This window comes from Acartia tonsa, chromosome 13 (genome assembly GCF_053477335.1).
Source record: "Acartia tonsa isolate MP-2025a chromosome 13, ASM5347733v1, whole genome shotgun sequence".
Classification (NCBI taxonomy): Eukaryota; Metazoa; Arthropoda; class Copepoda; order Calanoida; family Acartiidae; genus Acartia; species Acartia tonsa.
The window spans coordinates 14,563,908-14,581,525 of NC_137272.1; the positions used below are offsets into that span (position 1 = coordinate 14,563,908).

Consider the following 17,618-nt stretch of genomic DNA (forward strand, 5'->3'; position numbering starts at 1 on the left):
TCAGGGCCCCAGTAAGGGGTTAACCAATCCCACGTTTCTTTTCCATTATTTTCTTCCTTCCCAAAAATAATAACAAATAATCCATGTAAGATTCCCCCTTTAATACAATCTATTTTAAAAATATCAGAAAAAGGGAATGTTTTCTGTGGTCAAAAATTGACTAAAGAACCCATAGTTAAAAAATAATCAAATCATATACAATAAATTATTACTAAGAATTCAAATATATTTTAAATGAATGTTTGGGGTTCAAAGAAAAATGTAAATAAAACAATATTTGATTACAATATTGAGATTTTTCCTACTATTTTTGTCATTGGATATATTCATTTTAATTAAAGATTTACTAAACCAAAGGATACATTTGAGTTTGAAAACAAATCAAATAACAACTAACTTTACTAGGATTGGCGTTTAACTATTTATTTATATATTGGCTAAAAATCGAAAGAACTTGAATTTTAAAAAAATTAAAAATTTTTATTATGTAAGACTTTTATTTGAATTAGATACAGTTTGACTTTTTAAAAGCACTTGATTTCAGTGTCAATAAATTGTTATAATATTTTGTTCTTTTTCTTCATATCGTATAAGAAACACAATGATTTTTTTTAAAGAAAAAACTTGGTTTATGAAGCTTTTAAGCAAATTTTACGGAATTAATGTTAAAAAAAATAGGATTCCTGATTTTGCGCAATTTTGGGTGGAAATGCTTAGTAGTAATAACCAACTTTTTTTTGAAGCGCTAAAAAGTGTCATGTGTGCCGTCATAAAAATACGTATAAATCCATCTCTTTTTTAGGAGTTTTCTTTTCCACTTCTCCTCTGATCCCTGTTTAGACGTATTTTTCTAACGTCCCACATGGCACTTATTATTTTAGATTTATTTCGCTGGCTGGATCTAATTTTTTCCTGACAAGTGTACTTTTCCACAGGGATCTAAAGGGAAAAGACAATGGCGGATGAATTGATGTACATCCCCAATAATAAAACACCAAATCATCCCTTCTGTAGATTACGATTAGTGGTTGAAAGGTTTGGACCATAATAAACAAAACAATCAAAAATTTCAAAGTCTCCAAAATTGTGAAGCAAACGAACAAAAAAACGTTTTTATAAAAATTTTGACTAGTGTAATAAACACCCCAATGTCCCCTCCCTCCCTGATCTTTGCAAGTTCTCCAAGGATTTTCTACAAATCTAAATCTCAGAAGTACTAACTTTTAAATGTATTTATGAACAGTTTTCACATCTATTCCTCTCTATTCTGTGGAAATGATATAATAGACTTAAATATTCAACTGCAAATAAAATTAGAATTAGTTTGATCAAATTCCAAAGAATATTTTATCATTGCTGCAAATATTTCCTATATATTCTTTTTTTTACATTAATTCTGATATCAATTTACATTACTCTATACTTTTTGTTGCCTAAAACCATACTTCTTGGAGGTTTTATTTTTTCAAGGATCGATTTATCTGGGAAAATTCTCTATCTCAAAAGTTTAAAACCTTTTCTGGGCCCGTAAGAAGTTAAGGATCGCTATTTTTTCCCTGCAATTTTGTAGATTTTTGTAGAAATATTAATGAAGCTAACTTTTTAAGAATTAAATGATGAAACATAAAGTTGAATAGATGGGATTAGATTACAATTTCAATTTTAACTTTTAAATATTCAATTCATGGAGTTTGTATATATGCAACTTTAAAACTTTCTAATTAATTTCTAATTATATGTGTTTAAAAAGATTGAAGTTTGCTTGATCAAACCTTTAAAGAATATCAGATTTTTATAGACTACCATAGCAGAAAAAAACATCTGTTTGTCTGTTATGAAAGGTTCGATTTTAGAAATATTTTACTGTGAAGTTTAACTGCCAAACCATATTAAAATATAACAATATTGCCAGTAACAAATTCAGCGGCATTATGTGCACTGATCCCCAAACTCTTCAAAATTAGCCAAAATAAGAAAAGTTGCGTTCGTTCCAGTACCTTAAGACAGCCAAGAAAATGAATTTTAGGTCCATTGTCCTTGATTATTATGTAAACCATAATAGTATTACTACAACAATATTGCTAATTTGTGTATAGTGTACTTTTACTGCATAATAAGTGTACACTTTTGCAGGGTGGGAGGGGACAATGGGCTGTTTCTCTACTATTCTCCAAATTTTTATTATAAACTTTTCTTATTCGTTGGCCTAAGAACTTTGTGGACTTTATTGAATTCTGATTGGTTGGTCATTTATTAGAGTGTACAATAGTTTCAACCTCCAATTCTAATTTACAGAAGAAGTATTTTTGTGTATTATCTTTGAGGATGAACATCAATTTATCGGCGATTGTCTTATCCCTTAAGATTCCTGACAGTAACTGCATAACAAGTGTACAATTTTGTGTACAGTTGCGTTGTACTTAGCGACAAAGTACAACAATTGTTATACATCCTAAATGGTGATACACAAAATTACCTTTTCTGTTTGAATATTTAATCTAAATGACCAAACCAACCAAAATTTAGTAAAAGTCTCCAAAGTTGTTACGCCAACGAATTAATAAACGTTATTATAAAAGTTTTGGGACTAGTGTAATTTGATGTTCTAAAAAATAAAATTTACTTTAAGATAGACGTTGGTAGAAATAATAAATGTTTTTCCTTTTTTTGAAAAAATATAAATATAAACTCTGCAAAAAAATATGAAAAAAGTTGAGTTTTTACTTTTAAAGATTAAAGATTACAGTACGAATAAACAAGGATGTTAACATTATTGGAGCATATTCTCTTTTCGTTTTAGGTTAGGTTATCTTTGGCACTGTGTAGCCCCGCAGGGTTATAGACTCCTGCAGGGTTAGAACAAGACAACCCACCCCCCCCCCTTTATTATTTCATTAAAAAGCTGGAGGAGGGGGGCAGTGATCGATAGGTACATTGAGGGAAAGCAACTTTAACTTTTCATATTTATTTATTTTTATATCGTATTATAAAATACAAATTAACTAACTAAAGTTTTAAATCTTAAAGAAGAACTTAATTTTGTAAATACTATGCTTCTGACAAAAAAAAGATATGCTACACATTAAGTACATAGTGACATACATGAATAATAAATACATCAGGGAAGGGGGGACATTGGGTTTATTACACTAGTCCTGAAAGTTTTATAATAATGTTTTCTTAATTGATGGCTCTCCACTTTGGGGAGTATTGATAAATTTTGATTTTTTGGTTCATAAAGTTGAGTGTCCATACGTTTCAACCACTTATAGTAATATACAGCAGGGTTAATTTATCATCATTGAGGATGTACATCAATCTTTCGGCCGTTGTCTTATTCCTTTAGCTCCCTGTAAATACATAAATAAAGAATATCATATAAATACAGAAATATTTTATACAGAATATATCATAGTAATAAATATCTCATAGACTATACATAAAAGTATAGAATATAACAAGACAGAATAATTGGTCAAATCCTACAAATATTAATAAGCTTTTTTTCTCTGTAACGAAGGATCTCACTAACCGCTAAACCAATTTAGTTCTCCGTTTCAAGGAATCATCAAATATGTCCCAGAATGGTTAGGCTATTTTATTTTCGGATTTATGTCTTGGGATAGTTTTAGGTTATTTTTTGCTATTTCCTAGCTCTTAAAGTACAGTGTCCATAGATGCTAGGTGCGTAAGCCGCTGGTGTAATATAAAGTAGTAAGGTTTTATGTCTGAAGCTAAACATCTCGGAAATTACTGGTTCAATTTAGGTATAATTTTCAGGAGAGCTTTAGAAATGTCTTGATGTGGTTTTAGACTATTTCCCTTACTTTCCAGCCAACCCCTAGAGGCTAGGGGCGAGATAACTTGTGATAGAACTATGTAAGGCTTGACAAGACATAACTTAATATGTATGAGATATGACCTAAAGTTTGGAAGTTTGTAAAAAAAACAATAAGAAGCAGCTTATAGTGCCAAATAAAAATGACGTCATACAAATGACCAATGATAGGTTAGTATGTATTGTAATTGACTAATAGTAAAATGTATACTGGCCTATCATCGGTCATTTGTATTGTATGACGTGATTTTTTATCAGCTGCTTAAGCTTTTACTACAAGTGACATACAGACAAACAAACAATGCTTGTTAAGTAGCTTCACTACTAAATAATTATTTATTTCAGGTATAACGTGAGTTTTTGTGTTGTAACATACTTTCTACCAGTCACAATCATGGGTAAGCATTCTCATAGAAAAGTAACGGGATGACTGTGTGTACTGTGTGATCTTGCTAAACGCTAAACAGATTTGATTCTCCTTTACAGTGTAGCTTCTCATAGGTAGCCCCTCAATGTATAATTGGACATATAAAAGAAAAATAGATAGATAGATATTTAATTAGATATTTCAACCTTTATAATAAAGTAACAGGATGTGTGTTTGACTGTTTTCTGTCTGTCTGTTTGTTTGTACCAAAGGATCTCGCTAACCACTGAACCGATCGGGTTCTCCTTAACAGAGTAGCTTCTCATAGGTCCTGGGAAGAATTTTAATTATTTGGGGGAGGGGGTCACCAACCTTCGAAGAGAAAGTGCTCCAAATGTATATTAAGAAAGTAAAAAAATAATAGTAAGATAGATAGATATTTAGTTTAAAATCTCAATAGATAAATTGTTTAAAGAGATGTATAATTTTGACACAAAATAAAATTTAAATAGTTAGCTAAATATATCAATAGATAGATGATTTAAGAGGTGTAAATTTGGACATTGATATATTTATTAAATAAAGATCTTGATAGATAGATAGTTTAAAATGGTGAAAAGTGTAAAGAAAAAAATGATAAATAGATAGGTAAATAGAAAGATAGAAAGATTAATAAATAGTTAGATAGAAGAAAAATAGATAAATTATAAAATAACTTATAAGTTTTAATCCTCATTTTAATCATTATTTTCTATAAAAAAAAAGTACTTAATTATTTTAAAATAACAATTTATTTTTATTTTTTTAGGCTATTCATACACTAGAGTTGGTAAGCATAAAATTAATTATTTTCTTGTATCGCAGCTACTCTATAGCTAACGTTTGATGTAAGTCCACTCGTATGACGTCCTTACGGTCATGGTATAATATAGTGATACTAGTTATTTGCCGCGTCGTATTTTAGACAGTTTTCTGTGTATAGGAATTCCAGGTTTGTTGACCCCTGGGGGCCTTCAGTTTTCACAAATCGGGTAATTTTAACCCACAGTAAAACAAATAACAAAAAACAAGCTTGGACGTTCTTGATATCAACAAACACTTACATTAAAATTTATTTAAAACTAATATTTACTTTAAAAATGAAAGATTTCTGTTGAGCAGAAAATCCGTATATAATCTTTTTTCCAATTACTTTGTAATACATAGAAATTGCTGACAGGGAGCGAGAGGACATTGGGCTGTTTATTACACTAGTCCCCAAGGTCGTATAATAACGTTTTCTTATTCGTTGGCTTCCCAACCTTGAAGACTTTATTGATTTTGATTGGTTGGTGTCTACACGATTCAACCACCAATTGTAATATACATACAGTAGGAGTATTTTTGTCTATCATCATTGGGGATGTACATCAATTTATCGGTCATTGTCTTATCCCTTTAGATCTCTGAATTGCTGAACACTTTTTTATATTTTTTTCCATGGATCTGGATAAAGCACATGAGAGAAATATATTGCAACTGAAAACCTATAACTACCATTTAAAATTATTCTAATAAAGTCTTTTTGGTAATTTTTTTTAAAATAAACGCACAATAGTTTAGAAAGGATGAAAGCATAAGTTTAAAACAGTAACTAACAAGGGATCTAAAGGGATAAGACAATGACCGAACATTGAAGAACATCCCCAATAATGATGCACAAAAATAGCCCTTATATAGATTACAATAAGTGGTTGAAACGTTTGAACACTCAACTTAATGAACCCAAGTCCCCAAAGTTGCTAAGCCAACGAATAACATAATGTTATTATAAAACTTTGGGGACTAGTGTAATAAACAGCTTATTGTCCCCTCTCTCTGTGGTAACTAACACAAAATTAGAGGCAATATTGTTTTCTTTCAAGATACATATCCCCCTCTCTAACTGCATATATCCTGTACTCATTCCACCATCACTTAACCCGATTAGTATATTAGGAAGTGTTTTTGATTATTATTATTTATAGCAAAGCTTTTCTAAATTTAGGTTTGGTCCTTCCGTCTGTCTGTATTGTATACCCCTTAGCGTTACTAGGAATTTGGAAAAAAACGATTTCAAACTCAGGGTAATGATTACTTTAAAATTATTACCACAGAGTAATTTGGGGGTAGAATTTTGTCCAGGCTTATTTACTATTTAGAATGAACTGTTACTCTATATTTGTTAACGTTCGTTTGTCTGACCGTCTGATGTCTAGAGATTCGTAGCTGTGTTTGGTGCCCTAGGCAAATAGGGATAGATGTCACAGTTTTAGGCCTACCTATATTCTATTGACGCCATAGGAGAGCAAAAAGAAATGGGAATGGGAGAAAGAAACCCCCTAGAAATGAGAGTGGGGATAGGGTATTTCCAAACGTCAATAGAATAGATGGGCCAAAAGCAGTGACATATATCCCCATTTTGCTAGGGCACTATAGACAGATACTTGAGCTTCGGTTTTAATGTTGTTATCATTCTTGTTTTGTACAAAACATACTATCTTGTTAATACAGACTTATTAGCTTAGAAAGTATAAAAACTTAATCAATTAATTAGAAAATCAAAACTATAAATCTGTCCGACCGTTTGTCTGTATATGTCACAAAGTAAAGAACTTTAACATACAAGGTTTCGTGATTTTTTTGCATTTTTATTTACAGTCTATCAAATTCTACATATATTTTCCTGTTTTTAACAACTTTATATTTTTTAGAATAAATTTTTTTTTCACAAATCTATTTTTTTTAATTATTAATATGCTGAGTTACTTGTAGACATTATTTTCCTTTTTTATGCTCCTTTTTAAAAGCGAAGCTTTTCTATAATTAGGGTCGGTCCGTCCGTCCGTCCGTACGTCAGTCCGTCCGAGATAGATAGCTTTTATTCGTTAATTAAGGCATGTTAGAATTGTCCTATCGATTTCAAACTTAGCATGATGATTCCTGTAGAAGTTGGGTACGATTTAGAAAGCGTAGCAACTCTATAATCTTTACCAGAATGTCCGTACGCCCATTTTAAACATATTGATTTTTCTACTTTTTTAACAACAAATTTTTAAGTGAATGAACACAGTATTAGTGTCGGACAAACCATCTTAGTGACGTAACTAACAAGGATGACAACATCCATAAAAGCGAAGCACTGAAACGGTAGGACAAACGGACATTAACACTTGTATAGTATGTGAACTGAAAAATCGGAACATAAATGTATAAATGTCGAATCAAAATTGTAGGTAAATTTGTTGAAAAACTGCTTAAAAACAGGATAATGTTTATGGACATACTTACATTTTTGGACTTGATTATAGAGTTGCTTCGCTTATAATATTATTTTTTGTTGTCCCAGGAATCAATATACCAAAAATCAGATCAAACGGATAATTAAAACACTTGAAAATTTGTTGTTAAAAAAGTAGAAAAATCAACATGTTTAAAATGGACGTTTGGACATTCTGGTAATGATTATAGAGTTGCTACGCTTTCTAAATCGTACCCAACTACAACAGGAATCATCATGCAAAGTTTGAAATCGATAGGACAATTCTAACATGCCTAAATTAACGACTAAAAGCTATCTATCTCGGACGGACGGACGTACGGACGGACGGACGGACGGACGGACGGACCGACCCTAATTATAGAAAAGCTTCGCTTTTAAAAACGAGGGATTAGAGGGGAGGTGGGAAAGGTAACCCCTAAAAAAGAGATGGATAATAGAGGTGATTGATAATTGATAATTGATAAAGAAAATGTAGGAAATAATTTATACTCTCTGTACTTTCTACCATAGATTAATTAATTTGTATTTTCTAGACAAGGATGACAACATCCATAAAAACGAAGCACAAAAATCAGAAGGTAGAACAAACGCACAATAGCTAGAGTGTCAGAACTTAATAAGCAGAATATTAATTTTGAAGTCTAAATGAAATTGCACATAAATTTGTTGCAAAATTGCGTAAATATAGCATACAGTAAAAGGACATACTTCCGTGCAAAATTTGAAATCAATAGTATAATTCTAATATGTCTAATAAATGATGTCAAAAAAGGTTGAAAAAAGTCCGCATGTTTGATTAAATTTTTCTTAAAATCCGCATATTATGTTGATATAAACTATAATATATTATCACTAGCAGTAACATCACTAGAAGCTTTTAGGGTGGTAAGGGGGAAAGTTCATTCTTCCAATTTTCAATTTAAGTTTTAAAACAAAGAAGTAAAATTGCGGAGATGGTACTTTTTTTCTAGGTGTTATTTTTTTTGGAGAGTGGAGAGCCCTCTTCCTAACACTGCGAATTTTAAAAGAAAAAAAGTTGACCCTCAAAATTTCACCTTAGAGTGACACTTTTCTAATAGTTTATAGTCTACTAACTCATAAGCAGTAAGAATTCAAATCCATTAAGTCCCTTCTCACGAGATATTGGCAACTTTTTGCACACATTTTTGCAAACGGCAATTATTTCCTTTATTTGAAGTTTTGGATAATAACATTTTCATAAAAGTTTTCAGTAATAATCATTTAAGATCCATTGTTGAGAAAAAATAACTGAAAAAATGTGTTTCCATGCAAAATAAGCTTAAAATCTAATGATTTTAAATATTTGCGATTTAATGGTAAAAAAGAATATTTTTTTCTTTTTGATAGCCTGAATATGTTTAATTTTGTTTTTTATATAATCTATTCTTTGAATAGACATGCATATTCTTGCAGATTTTAAAAAAAATTTTAAAAATCAAAAATCGAAATTAATCAAAATTTATCTATAGCCTTTGAAAAATACTTTTGATATTTTTAACCTATATAATCAATAAAATCAATGAAAAATAAAAAAGTTTTATAAAACAAACTTTTGGAAAAGGTTTAAGATAACTTCATAAAATTAGCATTTAAGTAGGATATTTTTCTTGTCTATTTTAAAAATGCAAATTAAACATAGTTAACGAATATTTAATTAGCAAGAATAGTAATAGAATATTTCAATAACTACTTAAACCTTTTTGTGGCTATGTTATTTATTTAAACAGAAAATCTATTTTGTCAGAATTATAAAAATAATGAAATATTTTCAAACAAGCTTGCAAAATAAACGTAATTTTACCAAACTTCCTCACAGTTTTTAGAAGATATTGTTGTAAAATATTAATTATTAAAATAAAATCTTTAATTTACAATGTTTAAAACACCTAAAAGTAAATTCTAAGCAAAATTAGATTTATTCTCTAGATTTAGAGTAGCTGCGCTACTTAAAAAAAACATCTAGTATTGAAACCTACAGCTGATCAAAAATCAATAGTCATAAATTGGTGGTTTACAGATATCTAAACATATATATACACCTTACAGATTTATTTTTAAGATGGAATGTAAAGTATATTATACGAGATGTCATTTAGTCAAATTTTAAACAAAATAATTTTCATTAATTCATTAACAAAAAATAATGTTATAAATTTAAACTCACAAGGAGACTATTGTGTATTTTATTATCATGTTCTTTCTGCAATCTGATTCAAAACAAATTTTTTCTCTCATTCAAGTCAGGGATGAGTTTAGTACCAAAAAAAATAAAACAAGTTGAAATACTTTTAATTTAATTTGATATTATTGTATAATATTTTCTTTTATATATAATTTAAGAAATATATTTATAAAATATTTACCTGTCATAAAGACGACATATAAAAACAACATCCTTATAAGGAAATTAAAATCTATTTTCAAAATTTTCAAATTCATTTTATGCTCAAGAAGGGACGAGAAGGAATTGAAATTCAACATTAACTTGTTATTTTGCTTGTATATTTATCATATTTGTTTACAGTTTATTGGTAAAGTTTGGTAATACTTTATTTCGAGTCTATCATGCAGTGCTAAATAGTTATAAACTTCTCTATACCTATAATAAGCTTCACTGTAAAGAAGAACCCTTTAGGTTCAGCGGTTAACAAGATCCGTTGCTACAGTCAAAAAAAGCTTAGCTTACTAATTTATATAATAGGATATAATAAAGTAACAGGATGTCTGTTTGTCTGTCTCTTTGTTTGTTTGTTTGTCTTTTTCTTTTAAAATCTAGAAAAATAAATTGGTTTATTAAATTGGACTCTCTCCTCCTCAAGTGCCCCAAGAGGCCTCTAAGGCGTAGCCGCTAGTAATAGGATACAGTAACAAAATGCTAATCCTTATATCAAAGTAAAAGAATGTTTGTGTGTGTGTGTCTATTTATATGGAAGGATCTTCCTAACTAATATGCTTCTCCTTTGCAGGGACATAGGTCATAGGTCATGGGAAGGTTTATAACTAATTTAGGATAGGGTACCTGCACCCTCACGCGCTTAGAAAAAAAACCACCAACATTTTTTAAATTTTTTTCTTTTAAAACTAAATTGTCCTTTTAAGTATATCTGTCAGACAGACAGACAATAAATATATGGAGCAGATCTGTATAAATATAAGGTATCTTGACTAAAACTTACAGCTGGCTATCTAAAAAAGCAGTCGTGAAAATAACATTTCTCCAATAATAAGGTTTTTTAAGCATGACCAACAGTCAGACAGACAAAATAATGTATAGAGTAGATGCAGGGGGGGGGGGGGGAGGGGTGATTACTTGAGGGCACCCTCAAATTTTGGAAGTCGTTAAGTAGATGCACATATATCTTGGGTATAGTCCCTTTCATGACAATGCCTCTTAAGGGACGTTTCTTGGTATTTTCACAGTAGATTTTATCCTATTTCTAGCCACTGCAGGGGGGGGGGGCTCTATCCATGCGGGGCCATTTTCCTAACCCTGCAGGGCAATCACCTAACCTAACCTAAAATAATCCATCAAAAGCTACTGTAAAAAAAAATACATTAAAACACCTCTTAAAAGACCTTTTCACTTAAAATTTCAGTTGTCTTTCTTCAATAGCAGCCAAAAAACACACAAAGCATGTTTTAAATGGACGTACTGACTTTCTGTTAACAATGATAGAGTTGCTTTCTAAATTATACCTAACTGTCATAGGAATCATAATGAAGAGTTTGAAATTGATAGGATAATTCTAACATGTCTTGTTTAATAATCTAAAATCAATTAATAATTTTATCTAATTTCAATTTCAATTTATCTATGAAATAAATGTAAAGCTGTACAGGTTAAGGCTACTATCTGACTCAATACATTTCTTTTTCTCCTCTTTTTAGCAACCGAATGAAAGTAATTCTTTTCAATTCCAGATAATTATAAGAATTGGTAACATTTGCTTAGATATTTATTTTATAAAAACATAGCAAAAAAAATAATAACCGTATTATAATACAGGTATTAAATATTTATATACAAACAATAAAATTGAATATGAATAAAAATTAAGGATAGATCAATCAAATAATAATTATGTACAGTGTCAAAGGACTAAACAATCTTGTGAGAGGTAATATAACTTATGCATTTTAAAAAGATATTTGTTAAATAGACTGATTATTTAAAGACATATTTGTTAAATATGTTGCTCTACTGGATATCATTACCCTTGTTAGAATGTACCATTCATAAAGAAGGTTATTTTTTAATGGCAAAACTGTTTAAGCTAGCTTTTTTAACAATTACGTTCAAATTCCGTTAAATTTATTGATATAAATAATCTAATAATTGATTGTTTTGTTTTTATTCCTAATTGTCTTTTTTATATATACATTATTATGCTTAATTAAAAATTTCTGATAAACATCTCATTATATTTAAAGAAAAATTAGCTGTCTCTAAATTTAATATAGAAATAAAATCATTATGGAAAATCAATTGATTTTTCATGGTAACAGGTATAAGTTATAAAATACAGACGAATTTATAGATGTAATCTTGAAAAGATAGCTTTAATTTAAAATGATAAATATGCGTTATTTTTACCAAAAACTAGACAAAACCCTTTTTTGTTGTTGTTGATAGCAATATCTTATTTCTTTACTCTCGTTTATATATAGTTTTAACCTAATATCTTTTGATTTAATTGTTATTGGTTTGAAATTTTGACTAAAAAGCTGGCTTAAAAAATAGCTCATATGTGATAAAATATATAGCATTTTGTGCTAACTTATGAGGGGTTTATACAATAAGTATAATTATAAAAGCAAATATTTGAAAATTATTTAAAATCATTCAATGTTTAATGTAAGATTAAGCCAATTATTAATCACGAAATTACATATAGGTTTTTTATTATTTTGCTAAATAATCTATAAAATATTTACACTTTGTAAGTCAACTCTTGAGTTATGTAAGAAGTACAATATCAGCTGATAGATCTTATTTCAATTTTGAAAGATAATTTTATAAAAAAAAATAAAAACAAGTTGATTTTGTTTTTTAAAAGTGAGCAAAAATAATGTAGAATTTTTAGAAATATTTTTAATATTTTTTAAAAGCACAAAAAAATCTTGATTTCAGGCCTATATTAAAAATTCTTAAAAATCAGTAGTATCGACACATCCTATTTTTTTTACGTCACTAAGATAATTTCTAAGACACTAATACCGGGTTCGATCGAATTATCCGTTTGATCTGATTTTTGGTATATTGATTCCTGGGACAACAAAGAACAACATTATAAGCGAAGCAACTCTATAATCAAGTCCTAAAAATGTAAGTATGTCCATAAACTTTATCCTGTATCAAGCAGTTTTTCAACAAATTTACTTACAATTTTGCTTCGACTCTTATACTTTTATATTCTGATTATTCAGTTTAGACACTATACAAGTGTTAATGTCCGTTTGTCCTACCGTTTCAGTGCTTCGCTTTTATGAATGTTGTGATCCTTGTTATGTTAAATGTTTGTATGTTCTTAAACGGAAGAACGATAATTCTTTTTAATTTCAAAACGGCATGAACACTAATCTTGTTTAGGTTTAAAACTTTGGGGCCAAGAGAAGGGTCTCGAGGAAACTTACCAATCTGAGGCGGTCCTTAGAATTAAACATAAAAAACGAAAGGTAATATTTTCTATTAATCTATTCCTGTGTTATTTATTGGAATATCTTTTCCAGTCATAAATGTTTTTATCCCTTCTTAACTATCTATCTATCTATATATATATCCGGTGCTTTTCCTCAAAGTTCCTGTTGAGCACACCCCCCTCCCTTTTATTTCTGAAATATATTAAAAATTAGGAGAGTGGTTTATTTCCTTTTTTTATGTCAATGGTTTTTTGCCTAACCAATAGGTAGGGTGGGTGGGGGCATCGGACCCAAAGTTTTTATGATCACGTTTGTTGTCTTTAAAATATTGGTTATTGTTCATTGGTTTCTTATTGACTACAAGTGTACCAACGTTTCAACCAATGGTTTTATTCCACAGAATGGGATATTTTGTACATCATCATTGGAGATGTCTTATCCCTTAGGATCCCTGGCCTAACCATCAATCTTAACTTTTAAGACATTCAAATTAATTTAGCAGACACCAAGTTAAATTAAATTCAGCTTTTAACCCTCCTCAAACATTTTATATTTATTAATGAATTGACAGACCTAAACTTTCATTAAAATTCATGTTTTTGCAATTTCCCTCATAGTGCCTTGTGGACCACATAAACCCCTTGTCCCACATTTATATAATTAAAATAAAGGAGATTTGTTTTTGTTTGTTTGTTTATTACTTTATGAAAGGTAAGGTTAATATTGATACTGGATTGCTCTGCAGGATAGGGTTTGACATTGGAAAAAAACTACACACCCCACTCCCCCCCTCCCGTATTTCAATTTATTTTTTTTAAAAGGGGTAGGGGGTTGGGTTCTCTATAACACTTTGAGGGAAAGCCCCAAATTTTCATTGTTGTAAATTTTTTAATGCAAGTCAAGCATTCTAATTTAAATAAAGGTATTGTAAGATATTATTAGATAGAAAAAATGTCAATTGTGGGTACTTTTAGTCAAACCTAGATAGTCGACATAAAACATTAAAATTTCAAATAGAGATAACGTTTTGACAACTGACAGTACCACTGTAATGTCTTTTGTAGGATACTCCTAAAAATAGAATTATAAGAGAAGAAGTATAGTGTGAACCCCTTTTTCGTAAATCTGACAAAGGAACTCCTCCAGCTGACAAAAAACCTTAAAATTTTTCGAGTATATAATTTCTAGAAAGCAAACTTTATATTAAGGAATTCAACAATTCATAGCTAACTTAATAAAGGATTTGTAATATGCTTTACACTATACTAGAAAATAAATTTTAACACAATATAATTTACGTGAGAAAAGCTTTATCTTAAGAAATGCGACTATTTACAGCTGACTCTTTATATGAACAAAATGAAAAAAATATGCCCTTTCCTCTTACCCATATGTGTACAGTGTATACACAGTACAACGCTAGGTCCTGTTGAAAACGTAACGAACGTACTGTTGTATTGCTATTTGTTGTTATTTTATTTTTATATCATTTATTTTGAAGTAATCTAAAACAAACTATGAATTTATGTATTTTAAATGTTTATAATAGATACGAATTACGAATTAAAGATTATAAATCATGTACATTTGAAGTCCAAGATATTATTTTGTTGTTTTAATAGAAACTCAAGAAAAAAATATGATTTTATTAACTTAAATTCATAAAGGGATAATTATTATTTTACAACGATTGCAATAGATGAATCATATTTATTATTAATGCACAGATAAAACATAGATGTGAATCAACAATATGAAGGCAGTACTTCATGTGATGGACTTGATTCGAGTAAAAGTTGAAAGAACAGCTCTAATTAACTCTAATGTTGAAAACTAGAAAACTTTAGTTTAATTCAACCAATGAGATTTCATGTATGCTCCGATGCGATTCTCCTATTGGCTCAATCAGACATTACCTCTCTTTCTTAGTACCTTTATTCTCCTAAAATTAACATCTCAAATTGGTCCAGGGTTCGACCCTCTAATCTTTATAACTTGCTTGCTTGTTGTATTTAAAGGGGACTATCCACGAACGAGTGCAAGTTGTTCTAACCACCTTCCAGCTGTGATTCTAAATGTTTTTTTAGTGAATATACTAGGGTTTTACCAAAGTTTTTATATGAAAAAATATCATTGAATGTTTTGTTGAGTTCAAACTGCTGTGACACAAATGTAAACTTTTTTGAATGAAAAGTGTTAATTTAGATAAAGGGATGGTAATATTGTTAACAGTTTTATTAGTGTACTTTCGTAATTTACAACATTTGATTATATATTGTGTTGTTTTTTTTTGAACCGTTAACTCAACAAAACATATAATTATATTTCATAAAAAAAATGCTTAATATTTCAAAGTTTTATTTGCAGATAATTAAGGTGAAACTTATTTTTTAAATTGATATAAAGTATTAAACATAACCCTGATATATTCACCTAAATAACATTTAGAATCAATGCTGAAAGGTGCTTAAAATCACTTGCTCTCGTTCGTGGATAGTCCCCTTTCGGTTGATAAGGACACTTCAAAGTGAAGGAGAATTCACAGTAAACAGAGGACTATAGAGTATTATACTAGAATATTCAACGGCGTATTTTATTTTTAGTTTAAAGGGTGAAATTCATTTACTACTATAGGCCTAATAACAGGTTCAAACATTTATTATGAAACGTTAGAACTTTAAAACAAAGGTTGTGTCACTTGTATAATAAAATGTTGCACCAAAAAATTATTGAAAGAGGTCTAGAAATAATCATTCTATTTCTACTCCACAGACAAGGGTTAACTTGAAGCTTTCATTTCATGCATAAAATTGTACTTTGAAATTAATTTAAAACCATTAGGGAAACAAGGAAAATATTTTGGAAGATTTATCTCGATATTCGATTTTTTAAAAAGAAATTAATGATCAGAAAGAATTAAACTATATTTGAATTGGGAAGTAATTTGAATTACTCTTAAATTGAACTAACTATATTAACATATACATGTACATACTATAGTATAAAGTAGTAGGAAAGATCTTTTGATTGAATTTAAAGATCTCTTGGGTTGGTTTTAGGCTATTATACTGACCTCAATCCGCCCTACCATAAAGGCTAGGGGCACAACAACTAGTATATATATATAGTAAATACATTTATCTATCTTTTATCTAATCTATCTATCCATCAAGTTATCAACACATCCATCCATTTAACTATTCATCAATGACTCATTCATATATCTATATATCTATCTAATCATCTATCCATATATCTATCTATCTATCTGTCCATATATGTATCTATCTAGATCGTAAAGATGAGCCTAGTGGTGGTGATCCTGTTTATCTATCTATCTATCTATCTATATATCTATATATCTATCTATCTATCTATCTATCTATCTATCTATCTATCTATCTATCTATATATCTATCTATCTATCTATCTATCTATCTATCTATCTATCTATCTATCTATCTATCTATCTATCTATCTATCTATCTATCTATCTATCTATCTATCTATCTATCTATCTATCTATCTATCTATCTATCTATCTATCTATCTATCTATCTATCTATCATTCTATATATCTATCTATCTATCTGTCCATGTATCTATCTATCTAGATTGTAAAGATGAGCCTAGTGGTGGTGATCCTGTTTGCTGTGTGCTGGCTTCCATATCATATGTACTTCATGGCCGTCTACCTTTTTCCAGGTATGAAAAAAAAACTAAGCCATGCAGATTGCCTAACCCTGCAGTGGCTTAACTATATATTGTTTCACTTACGAATTGACTAATACATGGATAATTTTTTACCTATCTAAATTACTTTTTATAATACATTTTTTATCGTTATATCTTTAATTAAATGTTTAATTATCTATCTTTAACTATATCTAAACATTCGCAATGTATCTGTAGTTTTCATTTGATTTATATTTTAAAAATCATTTTACCCCTATATCTTTCTATGTAATTTCTTATCTCAATTGTATCTAATTACCTTGCCTTCTATCTATCTATCTGGATATATAGATATAGAATGTTGCCTTTATAAGATGATCTCAGTGGCGTGCGAAGCACTTTTGCTAGGGGTGGGCATTTTGAAGATTTTGTAAAATTTTGCCCCCCCCTAAATCAAAGTGCCCCGGGGGGGCACTTTGCTTTAGGGGGGGGGGGGCATTTTGATTATATATAATAATTTTAAATAAGGGCGTTTTAAGGGGTGGGATTATTTGATTATGGGCCTTCTAGTCCTTATCCCTTCTTCCCCATCCCTATTTCCCATTTATATCCCCCATCTCTTCCCCCCCCCTCTCTTCTCCCCCATCCCTTCTCCCCACCCTGCAATGACCGAAGGGAAGGGAGCTAGAAAGCATTTTCGAAAAAAAAGTACAGAAGATAATTTAAAGGACGCCTGCAAGAAATAACACGCTTTAACTGCTGAAGTACTGCCACAA

At 29.7% G+C, this 17,618-nt stretch overlaps 1 protein-coding gene across 1 annotated transcript in view; it reads left to right on the forward strand.

Annotated features, from left to right (window-relative positions):
- The window catches only part of LOC145303982 (tachykinin-like peptides receptor 86C), a 47,345-nt gene that overhangs the window by 23,841 nt on the left and 5,886 nt on the right, over positions 1 to 17,618 (forward strand). Inside the window, exons 7-10 of the mRNA XM_080145703.1 lie at positions 4,184 to 4,236; positions 5,014 to 5,034; positions 13,118 to 13,203; positions 16,782 to 16,872. Coding sequence (XP_080001829.1) covers positions 4,184 to 4,236; positions 5,014 to 5,034; positions 13,118 to 13,203; positions 16,782 to 16,872 — 251 coding nt within the window. The remainder of the gene's footprint in view (positions 1 to 4,183; positions 4,237 to 5,013; positions 5,035 to 13,117; positions 13,204 to 16,781; positions 16,873 to 17,618) is intronic.